Source organism: Sturnira hondurensis, unplaced genomic scaffold (genome assembly GCF_014824575.4).
Source record: "Sturnira hondurensis isolate 20B ecotype Veracruz unplaced genomic scaffold, ASM1482457v3 Scaffold0023817, whole genome shotgun sequence".
NCBI lineage: Eukaryota > Metazoa > Chordata > Mammalia > Chiroptera > Phyllostomidae > Sturnira > Sturnira hondurensis.
The window spans coordinates 9,710,075-9,723,887 of NW_028096448.1; the positions used below are offsets into that span (position 1 = coordinate 9,710,075).

The window sequence follows — 13,813 nt, forward strand, 5'->3', positions numbered from 1 at the left end:
CAGTGTTAGGAAGGTTAATGGAGTTTCAGATACGGCGCCAGCTTTCCATCTCTGTGGTTCTATGGAGGGAGGGTTTAGAAAACAGACAATAGCCTCTGCTCACCTTGATGCCAGACACTTCAGTTTCTCCATGTATGCCACTGGTGCCTTTCCAGGTGCTACCCCAGTGCTGGAGCTCAGAGGGAGTGAGTCTGAGTAGGTGAGTCTGTATGTGAGTTCTTTAAGAAGAACTGCTTGGGGCTCCAGCAGTTTCTTCCACCAACTGAATCCCCAGTGTTTTTGCAGCCCGAAGTTGTGGGGACTTATCTCCCTGCCGCTGGAGGTCTGGTGTGAGGCTCTCACTCTTCACTCCTGAGATGTCCCTCCCGAATTTTTATCCACCGCACGTGAGTGTTGGACCAGCCTGTTCTGTGTCTATACCACTCCTACCAGTCTGGATGGATGTGGTTTCTTTAATTTTGTAGTTGTCAGACTTCCATTCAACTAAATTTCTGATGGTTCCAAGTGATGATTGTTCTATATTTTAATTGTAATTTTAATGTGGTTGTGTGAATAGGCAAGCCATGCCTGCCTATGTGGCCATCTTGACCAGAAGTCTGATAGCTCCTGCTTATGTTAGACTAATGTGCTTCTTCACAGCAAAGGATACCATCAACCAAATGGAAAGGCAGCCTAATACTTGCAAATTAGATATGGCATATGGGATAAGGGGTTGATATCCAAAATATATAAAGAACTCATACAATTGAATAGAATTTTTAAAAATCTGATTAAAAAATGAACAGAGGTTCTGAATAGTCATTCTTCCAATGGAGGCATATAGATGGCTAACAGGTCCATAAAAAGATGCTCAGTATCACTCATCATCTGGGAAACGCAAATTAAAACTACAGTGAGACATCACCTCACACCCGTTAGAATGACTGTTATTAAAAAGACAGACATAGCAAGTGCTGGCAAGGATGTGGAGAAGGGAACCCTTGTGCACTCGTGGTAGGAATATAAATTGGTGCAACCACTATGGAAAACAGTATGAGTTTCCTTACAGAATCAAAAACAGAACTACCATATGATCCAGCTATTCCACTTCTAGTAATACATCCAACAGAAACAAAAACACTAACTCATAAAAATAATATGCACTGAAACTACTCATGACAAGAAAAATAAACTTGGAACGGTGTGTGGTGCTGGATGTTAGGTGGTCTTACTGTGGTGGTCATTCACACTGTGTACAAACATCGGATCATGTTGTACTCCTGAAGCTCAGACCATGTTGTATGTCAGCTACATCTCATTTTTTTTTAAACAGAAGTTCCTTTCTAGGGACCCATTACTTAGATACCACAATAGGACTTTCTTTGCATTTTAAAGTTATTTTTTCCATATTTGTTTGTCTCTTCATAGGAATTCAGAAACAGGCTTGGGAAGCCCCAGAGCCCCACGTGCCTCACCGCTGCTGCAGATGCACGAGACCCGGCGAGGCCCAGAGTGCTGCCGCCATGGCGCCGGCCACACCGGGGGTGCGCACTGCTGCTGTCCGTCGGCCTGACTCTGTTCGCCCTTCTTTTTGCATTTTTTGTCAAGGTCTATAATTAAAACACAACTCAGTGAGCTGTGAAGAAGAAGAAATTCCTAATTAAAATCTTCAGTGCACAGGAAAGCAACCATGTCAGTTCTAAAGAGCAGTAATTTAGACTGGTCCCCTTGCCACCTTTTCAGCCACACTTTTTAATGAGGCTCACCCCGTCTCACGCGGAGTGGGGCCCACTGGCATTTGATCTACAGCCTAATAACAGCTGCCTAGCATATCTTTTAAACGAAGCTCCTTTAGGTTTATTTTTAGCAAAAATGCAAGTGGTTGCATCTCCTTAGGTCTTCAGTCTGCAAGTGAGAACCTGATGCACGGCAGAATGGGTCTGGTCGTCTTTTTCTTGTGTGGGAAGCCTTTTCAATCTTTAATAAGCATTTTTAAATGTATCTCCTTTTTCAAGCTTAGTTTGGAGTCCCCATGTTACAAGCATCTTGTTTTTCACAGCAGACGTGTTTCTGAAAAGTCTACATCAACACCTGTTTTTGGACCTTGAATGCTTTGGGAGTGCGCAGGGGGGTCTGCGTTCAAGGGCTCTCGGCAACAGCTGGGGAGGTGTGAGGAATCACCCACTTCTGCAGCACTCACATAATTTCAAAAACTGGATTCATCTAAAACAAGCCGTGCCCTTTTCTGACATTTTGACTGATTACACCAAATGTTTATTTCTACCTGACGTCATTGGCCTTTACTAAATGAAGTGACTTCTTTCACAATAAAAGGAATTGCTGTAACAAACAAATCATCAGAATTTAAAGAAGTTATTGGTGCTCTGTGGTTACTATAGGACATTTTTCATCTTTAATCCTACAGCTGTGTTCAGCTCTTCCTTTTATCTCAAAATGTTTCAGCCTTTTATGTGTCTTGTAAGGAATCCAAATTAGAATTTAATTATGTCATCAGTTGGTGAGTTAAAAAGAAAAAAAACAACCCGAAACTTCAGTGTTGGTACATTTCTCCTGAAACTGGTATGTGACTCTTAGAGGAAATCTCATTTAAAACACAAAGTTCTACCTGTGCCCCCCAGGGGTCCTGCAGTGGACCTGCCCTCCGGGTCACCCTGGCTCCTCAGCAAGAAGAGGGAGCAGTGTTGGTGGGGGGGAGCCTGCAGGGCACTGCCTTTCTTGAGATATAGGCACTCATTTCTTAGTTGATAAACAGAGTTGATTCTGGTGAGGTATGCATTTAACAAAAGCTATGCATTTAGCAGAAGTGAAAATACTACCTGAAGCCTAGAGTGACACTTTATAGGCCATAAGAGAAGCTTTATACTGATTCAAGACAGGAAGTTTTTTCTATTTCTCCATTCTCATTCTTTCCCCACTCTATTCTTCTCACCTCCTTATTTATTTTTATCCTCCCCTCTAGCTCTGTGCCTTTCTCTCCACTCTCCTTCATTTTTTTCCTTTCTGTGAGAGAATGATACACCCAGCTGTCTAACAGTCCCACTGCCCCCATGACTGACTATGGTGGGGGTTCTCAGGGGTTCTTTGAGCTGTCCACGATTCTCTCCACTCTACCCTGTTACTTACCCCCGACTCAGCTGCAGCTCCATTCTGCTCTTTGGTCCAGCAAGTTAATTGGCCACTGCCCTGCAGCAGGTCATATGTGACATCAGTTGCTGTATTGGTGCCAGGTAGTGAGGGGGATGGCAATGTCTGGAAGTCCAGCTTGCTTTTCTCCATGGCCTCCTCTTGGAGGGAGGGAGGAGACAAAGGTGCGGTGGGTGTCGACAACAGAGTTCTGTCATAGACAGGATATCCCTGAGAGCAAGTGTGCTCGTCAGGACAGTTGTCACCTCTTCAGCCCATCTCCCTGCTGCCCCCGTGCAGCTGCATATCTCCCAGCCTCTGGCATTAGACCTGTCCATGTGTCCTATTTTGGCCAGGGAGGTAGGAGTGGAAAGATCATGTCTGTCCGGGGCAGACATGTTTAGAGCCCATGTACAGTCTGCCTTGTGCTCTTCCCACTGCTGGGGTGCCTGTGGATGTACATGCCGGGATGAAGCCTCCCTCAACCTGGGTCCCAAATTGAGTGCGAGGAGCAGAGCCTTCCGCCAGCGTGCGCTAGACGTGTAGAACAAGGAGCTTTGTTGTGTTCAGCCAGAGATGCGGGGGTTCTTTCTGTAGACGAACCTAGCCTTTCCCGATTCATACAGAATCAATCATGGCAGGACAGTTGACCTGCACTATGTAAACATAACTAATTGTCCCTTGTATTGTCTTTTCCTGTTTTTCCTTAGCACCAAAGTCCTTTTGTAAGGCTTCTTTTAGTTCTTTTAATATGGCCCTGTCTGCTGAAAAGGACACTTACAAAGAGGTCTGTCTTAGGCTTTTCTTAACTGGTTGTACCAACTTACATTCCCACCTAGAGAGAGTTCTGGATGTGATCCGTTTATTGACATGAACTTGACCATCCTCCCCACTATTTCTTCTCTCTGTACCTGCGGCATTCTTTGGCAGACCTAACCTCTGCTGTGTCCCATCTCTGAGTCAACCCTGTTTTAATTGTATTCATAACCACTAACTGTCCAGCCCTTAAAGGTGCCAGATATTTTGATGTGTACTTTATAAGTCTTAGTTCTGAAAAATCAACTTTGGAGTAAGTATTACTATTATTATCCCCATTTTATTGAAAAAAATCTAAAACAAGATTAAGTAAGTTACCAGGGACCCAGAGCTACTAAGTTATGGAGGCAGGACTTGAACACAGCCTGCCTCTAAAGCCCATGCTTCCGTGCGGTACGCTCTTGCTGCTCCCTTGTCCCCTGTTTTCCACCCCAGCTTGACCTTTGCCAACAGTTCTGTATCCAGGATTGACCATGTGGGTGCCTGGGTCCTGGGCAGCCCATTCCTCCCCTCTGTGTTGTTCTGCTCCAAGAGTGTGCATGCGCCTGATGCACTTAATAAAGGAGGGTTATTCATCAAGTCTTTCCTTCCTCCCTCTCTCTTTCCTCCTTTCCTTCCTGCTCCCTCCCTCCCTCCTTCCCTCGCTTTCCCTCTCCCTCCCTTTTTCTTTATTTCTGTCTTCTTCATTAAGTGTGATATAGTCAGTATGAGAATGTAAAGAATTCTTTGCTAAAAACTTTGCTTTGTTGCTGGGAAATGTGTCTATAAACATCAGATTTCCATATGTTTTTCAGACAGAACATATGCTTTTCTACTGACTTCATTTCTGGTTGAAATTTCAGTGTATATTATGTCATGAAGAGAGAATTTGAGTTATAAATGAAGCTTCAAGAGGTTTTGTAATTATAAACTAAACTAGGAAAAAATGAAGGGACAGAGGAAGAGAAGGGCAGAAAGAAGAAAAAGGATGTTCTTAAGACTTGCCCTGCCCCTGAGATACCCCAGGGTGCTGCGGTAGGTTCCCAGACACATCAAGGATAACTTAAATTTTCACGGGCAGCACAGCAACATCTGTTTGATTCATGTAAACTGCTACTAGCTCAAAACAGTCCATAATTTCAACGTTAGAATTCACACCATTTTTGATGATCCTCTGTCTTGGTAAGTGGATTCTCATCAGTTGCTTTGATAAAAAGCAAGGATCAAGTGAATGGCGATGTGGAACAAGACGCGAAGGTGGTCTCACTCCAGGGTTGGAGACTGTGCAATGCCCAGCAGGTGCACGCGTCGGGTAGTATATAATGACAGTGATTTTAGAATGAAACAAAAATATTTTTCTTTCAATTTACATGTATTACTTTTTTGAACAGTTTTTATAACGTATGAGGACATACATACGTATTCAGTTGCTGGGGCCTTCCTTCTTAATAAATAGAATGGTTGAGCTGTTTCTTTTGGCCTAGGGGTGCCATGAATTAAGAAAGCTTGAGAACGTTTGCTCTCTGATACAGTCTAGTTTAGAGAATTCATGCCAAACTTACATTTAATCCTGGGATCTTAATCACTTCGTGAAATATTTTTTCCTCATTGTAAAGTTAGTGTATCAATAGCAGATGTCTGATCTGTTTGCACTTGCCTTACCACTGTGCTTGACCTTTATGGTGTTCAAACCATAAAATTTGAGTCAAGGAACTGTGAAGGAACTATGGGTCTGAATCAGCCAGATTCATCTCTCAATTGTTCCCAATACAAATTTGAGGTAGACAGCGAGAGAGCATGAGATTTTTTGAGGTCAGCAAAAGTTTGGTTTCAGTTTCAGCCAGGCCACTTTCTCTTTCTGAGGCTCATCTGTAAAACAGGGCTGTGATTCCATTGTAGGATCACTGAAAGATGAAATCAGCTCTTCATATATCAAGTCCTGTGTGTTTGTCTCATTATATCTTCCCCTGTCTCATTTACTTGAGCCATTTCAGCCTGAAAACCAATTTTACAAATAGAGTTAGATGTTTTAAATTCTGATATTAACACATGACCACCCAAAAGAATTATATATAGAATAAAAAGAGTCCCGCCTCAAAGGCTTGGAGTCTAATTCTAACAAATGCGGCAAAGGAGGAAAAATTCAAAGAAAATGGTTTGCAGCTGCATTTGAGGAGATCAAATTAGTGAAGGGCACGGAGCAGATTTGGGTGGCCCATCTTAGATCAAGAAGGAGGTTTTCCATGCCCAAAGATGAAAAGAGCGAATAGATTAATAGGCAAACCTAGAAGTCATACCCTCCCCCATCCTGCCTTGGGGTAAAAGAAAAGGCAGACACTATTATTCTTCATTAGTTTTCTGTCAATTACTTCCTACCAGTACTGTTTCCTAGAGCTCTATAGCCAAAATATCCCAGCTGTGTACTGTGTAGCAGTTGAATCAAAGGCTTTCATTTGGTCTCTTACAGTCTTCCTAGTTTATGGGCATCTGAATACATTTATGTGTACTGATGAGGCAAGTGCCCAGAAAAAACGCATACATATAATTTTTTCCATATATACGTATATGGAAAAAGCTTAGATTGAGGTAAGGGAAAGTTGGCATTCAGAAAGCCCTAAATAACTAGAAATATTAATTTGGGGTTTGTCTTATCTGCTTTTAATCTGACTAATTAATCATAACAACAAAAGATGTTATCCCAGACTATCCGAGTCCAAGGTCCAAGCTTTTAACTTCTGTTTTTACCCCCAGTTTCCACAAGGAGGAATAAAACACATGTGGTTTTTAAACAGACCTAAAGCTTTTCAAATACTGCAGCTATAAAGCATGCTGTTCACTTACGACTCACTATCCTGGGTCCTAACCTCCGTGAACTAGAGCATACCATTCACATAAGTAGTGGGTCTGATTACAAACTTCAGCTTCCTCTTAAGTTCAGTGTTATCTCCCTCAAAGAGTCACTTTGGAATGACTCTGATGGCAATCCTGAAAGTAATTCCTCTTACTATCTTGTGAATCTTTGCACTTGCAGGAGGAATTTGGGTGATTGGTGATCTCCGCTCTTGGAGGTATAATTTCTTTTGAAATTACAAGAAGTAATTTAAACATATCTGGTGAGTGAAGCATAAGATTGAACTAGTTGTATTGGTAGAGGTCCCCAGGAAAGTTCTTTTGTCAGACATGGTTCTCTTAAGAACATGCTTTGCAGTAAGATTTTCTTCCCTTAAACACTAGACTTTCCCCTAAACAGCATGAACAAAAAAAAGCTTTGGACCAAATGGCTGTACAGGTGATTTCTCAAAAACATTTAAAGATCCCTGGCTGGTGTAGCTCAGTGGATTGAGCATGGGTCTGTGAAGCAAAGGGTTGCTGGTTCAATTCCCAGTCAGCACACATGCTTGGGTTGCAGTCCAGGTCCCCCATAGGGGACACATGAGAGGCAGCCACACATTGATTTTTTTCCCCGCTCTTTCTCCTTCCATTTCCCTCTCTCTAAAAATAAATAAATAAAATATAAAAATTTTTTGAAAAATAATGAACAGCAATCCTTCTCAAACTCTTTCAAAAAATTGAACAGGAAGGAACACTTCCTAATTCATTCTGAGGCCAGCATTACCCTGATACCAGCCCAATAAAGACACTATAAGAAAAGAAAATTGCAAAGCATTTTTCTCTTTGAATATTCTCTATGAATATAAATGAAAAATACACAACAAATTATTAGCAAATTGACTTCAACAGCATGTTAAAAGAATTATTAAGTATGACAAAGTCCCAGGAATTTATCCCAGGAATGCAAGGATGGTTCAGCATCAAATCAACACATTGTAATACAACACAATGTAACACAGCACATTGATAGAATGAAGGGGGGAAATGTGATCAGCTCAGTTGACAGAGCAAAGGCATTTGACAAAGTCCATCACCCTTTTGTGACACAATCTTTTAGGAAACTAGGAGTGCAAAGGAAGCTTCTCAATACAAAGGGTATTTATAAAAAACCCACAGCTAATACTATATGCAAGTGGTGAAAGGCTGAAAGCTTGCCCCCTAAGATCAGGAACAAGGCAAGGATGCCCGCTTTTACTGCTAATATTTGACATTACATTGGAAGTCCACATGAGAGCTATTAGTCAAGAAAAACCAACAAAAGGCATCCAAACTGAAAACAAAGAGGCAAAACTGTATTTGCATATGGCATGGTCCTAGAGAGAATCCACAAGAAAACTTTCAGAGCTAATAAACAAATTCAACAGTTCATTAAAAGATCAATGCACAAAAATTGGTTGTTTTTCTATACACTAGCAGTGAACAATCCAAAAAAATTTAAGAAAGTTTTATTTTCAAGAGCATTTAAAATAATACTGAGCAATAAACCTAACAAAGGGAATAGAGAAACTCATATACTGAAAACTACAAAATATCACTGAAAGAAATTTTAAAATATCTAAAGTAAAAAGATATCCTATTCATGGAGAGGAAGACATGGTTAAAATGTTTAATGGTTTAACCATGGTTAAATTGTTAATTCTACCCTGATGCATCCACCAGCCTGCTGTGCCTGCGGGACATAGATGAGACATGAGACAAATTCACACAGACTACAGAGTCCTGTGGAGGAAAAAGGGCGGCAGGGCCACTCCCTCAAGGAGGGAATGCCTCAGAATGNCATGCCTCTCTCGCAGGCACTCTCTCCGAGAAGCAGCTTTCAATTCCCAGCCTGGTTTTCCACCACTCTGCTAAAGCCACATGGCTCTCAAGCAGGCCCTCTCTTCGAGAAGCAGCTCCCAATTCTAGCCTGGGTTCTCCCACTCTGCTAAAGCCACATGGCTCTCAAGCAGGCCTCTCTCTGAGAAGCAGCTCCCAATTCTCAATTCCAGCCTGGTTAGCTACTCACTTCTCCCTGGCCCAAAACTTGGCCACAGCTATTTAACATATCTATGAAACCAGTTAAAGGTTATAGATATGCTAAATGACCATTCCAGAGGTTAGCTGCAAAACTGTTGTTATGCAAAACAGCTCTCAATGGCCCTGCTCCATTCGTCCCTTCCCCCAACTGACACCTGGGGGGGGGGTGAGGACATCCTAATATTTCCTCCAATATTTCTGTACACTTTGCGTTCTGGACACCATTCCAAATCTTTTCTGGGCCCCCCCTTGGCTGCACCCTGTATCACTATTAGTCAAGAAAAACCAACAAAAGGCATCCAAACTGAAAACAAAGAGGCAAAACTGTATTTGCATATGGCATGGCCCTAGAGAGAATCCACAAGAAAACTTTTAGAGCTAATAAACCAATTCAACAGTTCATTAAAAGATCAATGCACAAAAATTGGTTGTTTTTCTATACACTAGCAGTGAACAATCCAAAAAATTTTAAGAAAGTTTTATTTTCAAGAGCATTTAAAATAACACTGAGCAATAAACCTAACAAAGGGAATAGAGAAACTCATATACTGAAAACTACAAAATATCACTGAGAGAAATTTTAAAATATCTAAAGTAAAAAGATATCCTATTCATGGAGAGGAAGACATGGTTAAAATGTTTAATGGTTTAACCATGGTTAAATTGTTAATTCTACCCTGATGCATCCACCAGCCTGCTGTGCCTGCGGGACATAGATGAGACATGAGACAAATTCACACAGACTACAGAGTCCTGTGGAGGAAAAAGGGCGGCAGGGCCACTCCCTCAAGGAGGGAATGCCTCAGAATGTCCTGGCCACTCTCAAGGGGAGAGCGCGCTGACCCTTGCCTAGACAGGCTTTTATTGGGTTTAATTTGTGCAGGAATACAGGTGTAAAGTTCATTAATCATTGTCAGGCAGTAAGGATCAAACAGTAGATAGTATATAAAGAACTATGAGGGCCTATTCTGAGTCAGGGTCTGTTAGCTAAAAGGCTACAAAACTTTGGGAAACAAACTCATTTCCTGCATGGGCCTTTATCATTTAACTAAGAACACTCTGCAAAGCAGACCTCACAGGATTTTACATATCCTTTCTTAGGCCTGATCACTTGGGGACCCCGCCCTATCCACCACAGGGCTGCACCACCCTCTGTCATTGTTTCAGACGTAAGTCAGGCAGAAGAGGCAAGGCAGCCAAGGAATTCTCGGAGACTTCTCAAAGACCTGGAGTCAGGCTTCATCAAAGCCTAGGGGCGAGGGTCCATCACCCCCTTTCTCCATAGCCTCCCCAAGTCCTTCCCTGGGACCTCCACGTGATCATGCCAGTTTTAGGTCCATACCCCCCTTAGGGAATCTTACCCGTCATTGGCTAACTGATCAAGCATTGGGGGCCAGTTATGGAAAAAAGAGCAGAAGCAGTGCTCCTGACAGGAAGATGAGCTTTGTCTCCTTAGTGGCTTAGGGTCCGAAGGTCACTCACTCAGCCTTAGCCATGGGGGGTTACGGGTCCTGAAACCAGGCAGGGCGCCTTCCAATACTACCCAAAGCAAACTACAAATTCAACACAATCCCCATCAAAACAACCTTTTTCATAGAAATGGAATAGTCAACCCTCAAATTCAAATGGAATTTTAAGGGACCTCAAATAGCCAAAACAATCTTAAAAGACAATAAAGTTGAAAAGCTCATGAATACTTCCCAAATTCAGAATGCACAACAAGGCTACAATAATTAAAACAATACGGTATTGGCATAAGAATAGACACGAAGACCAACAGAAAGAAAAGAGATTTCAAAAATAAATCTCACGTATATGGTCATTTTTAAGGATTCCAAGACTATTCAACAGAGAAAAGTCAGTCTTTTCAAAAACAGTGTTGGGGAAACAGGACATCTGTATACAAAAGAATAAAGTTGGGCACTTACCTTACATCACATAAAAACTTGAAGTAGGTAAAATACCTAAATAAATTAAGATATAAAATTATGAACCTCTTAGAAGAAAACCTTCATGACATTTGATTTGGTAACAGTTTCACAGATGTGATACCAAAAGTACAGGCAGCAAAAGAAAAATATAGATACGTAGGATTTCATTAAAATTAAGAACTTTGCATCAAAGTACAACATTAAGAAAGCAAAAGGAGACTTCCAGCCAAGATGGAGGCGCAGGTGGAAACACTGTGCTCCCTCTCACAACTAAATTTAAAGACAGCTAAATTTTAGAAACAAAAACGCAGCCAAAACAGTGAAAATTGAACTGTACAGAAGTCCAACAACAACGAACCACTCAGCCAGACCGGTAAGAGGGGCAGAGTCAGTGGCAGAGCAGGGTGGGGCTGGAAAGGCCTTTCGGTCCGACGGACTCAGGACCGAAGGTGGAGGCAGTTGGTGGATCTCAGGTGTGGGGTGGTGACGGGTAGACCCAGTGAGGGCGCAGGGCGGCTGGCTGACTATGATCACACATTCACACGCAGATAAACCAAGCAAAGGAGCAAACAGTGAGACAGACCACTCAGGCTAGGGCCCCAGCGACAGGAATTAGAGCCTGCAAGCACCAACTGGAAAGACTTTCTCAGGGTCAAGGGGCCAGGAGAAGCTCCCAGGCTCACAGAGACTTGGTTGGAGAGACCCACAGGGTCCTGGAGAGTACGCAGGCCCACACACCTGGGAACCAGCACCAGAGGGGCCCAATTTGCTTATGGGAAGCTGCAGAGGGGACAGAAATCTGAGAGAGAGTGGAGTGGAGCAAAGCACCATTTTTTTCCCTCTCTGGCCTGGCAACTGGGTCTCCTGGCCCTCGTGAACACCTAAGGTTCCACCCCTCATACATAACAGGTGCAAACAGACCAAATATTATGACTCAAGAACAGCTCAAAGCCCCAGACCCTATAATTCTAAGTGACCAAGAAATAGCCAGCCTTTCAGATGCACAGTTCAAAATACTGCTGATCAAGATGCTGATAAAATTAGTTGATTTTAGCCACAAATTAGAGGAACATATGAACGCTAAACTGATTGAAATGAAGGGAAATGCACAGAAAACCAATAGTGATGGAATGAAACTGGAACTCAAATCAAGGTAGTGGACCAGAGGAAGAAAACAACCAAACAGAAAAGAATGAAGAAACAAGAATTCAAAAAAATGAGGAGAGGCTTAGGAACCTCCAGGACATCTTTAAATGTTCCAACATCTGAATTATAGGGATACCAGAAGGGGAAGAGGAACAGCCACAAGTGGAAAATTTATTTGAACAAATAATAAAGGAGAACTTCCCCAGTCTGGCAAAGGAAATAGACTTCCAGGAAATCCAGGAAGCTCAGAGAGTGCCAGAGAAGTTGGACCCAAGGAGGAACACACCAAGCCACATCATAATTACATTAGCCAAGATTAAAATGAAGGAAAGAATTCTAGAAGCAGCAAGGGATAAGGGGACAGTCACCTACAAAGGAGTGCCCATCAGACTGTCAGCTCATTTCTCAAAAGAGACCTTACAGGCAAGAAGGGGCTGGAAAGAAGTAGTCCAAGTCATGAAATCCAAAGACTTACATCCAAGATTGCTCTATCCAGGAAAGCTTTCATTTAGAATGGAAGGGCAGATAAAGTGCTTCACAGATAAGATCAGATTCAAGGAGTTCATCATCACCAAGCCCTTATTATATGAAATGTTAAAGGGACTTATCTAAGAAAAAGAAGATAAAAAATATGAACAGTGAAAGGACAGCAAACTCAGTTATTGACAACCACACCTAAAACAAAAGCAAACTAAGAGGACAGCTAGATCAGGAGCAGAACCATAGAAATGAAGATCACATGGAGGGTTAGCAACAGGGGAGTGGGAGGAGGAGAAGGGGGGAGAAGGTACAGAGAATAAGCATAGACAGTAGGTAGAAAATAGACAAAGGGGAGGGCAGGAGTATTATGTGAAATGTAGAATCTAAAGAACTTGTTGACACATGGACATGAACAAAAGGGGGGGCGGAATGGTCGGGGAGGGGTGTGCAGGGTGGAGGGGAATGAAGGGGGGGAATGGGACAAATGTAATGGCATAATCAATAAAATTAAAGAACAAAAACAAAAAAAGATGTGATAAATAATCTCATGCTGAAATATTTATGGATAAAATGACACGTTATCTGGAATTTGCTTCAAAATGAGGTGATGTGGGTGGAGAGGAAACAAGATTGATTATGAGTTGATCATTGTTGAAACAGAAAGATGTGTACATGGGCTTTATTATACTATCTTCTCTGCTCTTTTATTTATAATATGTGAAACTTTCAATAATAAAAATTTTTAAAAAGAAAACAAAAGGATAACCTACATAACACAAGAAAATATCTGCAATTTGTGTTTCTGACAAGAAATTAATATCCAGAATATACAGGAGGGGTGAGCAAAAGTAGGTTTACAATTGTTCACATGGAAAATAAAACAATAATAAATAATACAAGGATAACTTATGTTTCACATACATACAACTGTAAACCTACTTACCCCACCTTTGTATAAAGAACTGTAAGTCAACAACCAAAAGGCAGACAACCCAATTAAGAAATGGACTTGAATACACATTTCTTCAAAGATCCACCCATGGCCAATAAGCACATGAACAATACTCTACATCATTACTCATTGGAGAAATGCAAATCAAACCACAATGAGATATTGTTCACACCTATTAGAGTGGCTGCCATAAAAAAATTGGAAACTAACAAAAACACGTTCATGAGGATGTGGAGAAGTTGTAACCCTTACATGTTGGTGGTGGAAATGTAAAATGGCGCAACCGCTGAGGAAAATAGTTCGGCAGTTCTTCCAAATTTAAAGCTCCCATGTGACCCAGCAGTTTCCCTCCTGGTTACAGATCCAAAAGGACTGAAAGCAGAGACATCTCTACACTGATGCTAACTGCAGCACAATTCACAGTAGCCAAAAGGGGGAAACAAGGCAAATGTCTATTTACGGATGAATGCATAAGAAA

At 41.8% G+C, this 13,813-nt stretch overlaps 1 protein-coding gene across 4 annotated transcripts in view; it reads left to right on the forward strand.

The window, feature by feature from the left end:
- Positions 1–2,333, forward strand: part of CDKAL1 (CDKAL1 threonylcarbamoyladenosine tRNA methylthiotransferase) — a 665,826-nt gene extending 663,493 nt beyond the window's left edge. For all 4 annotated transcript variants that reach the window (XM_037037969.1, XM_037037973.1, XM_037037972.1 and 1 more), the window contains one exon: positions 1,408–2,333. In XM_037037969.1, the coding sequence (XP_036893864.1) occupies positions 1,408–1,599 (192 nt within the window). In that variant the 3' untranslated portion in view covers positions 1,600–2,333. The remainder of the gene's footprint in view (positions 1–1,407) is intronic.
- The last annotated feature ends 11,480 nt before the right edge of the window (positions 2,334–13,813 follow it).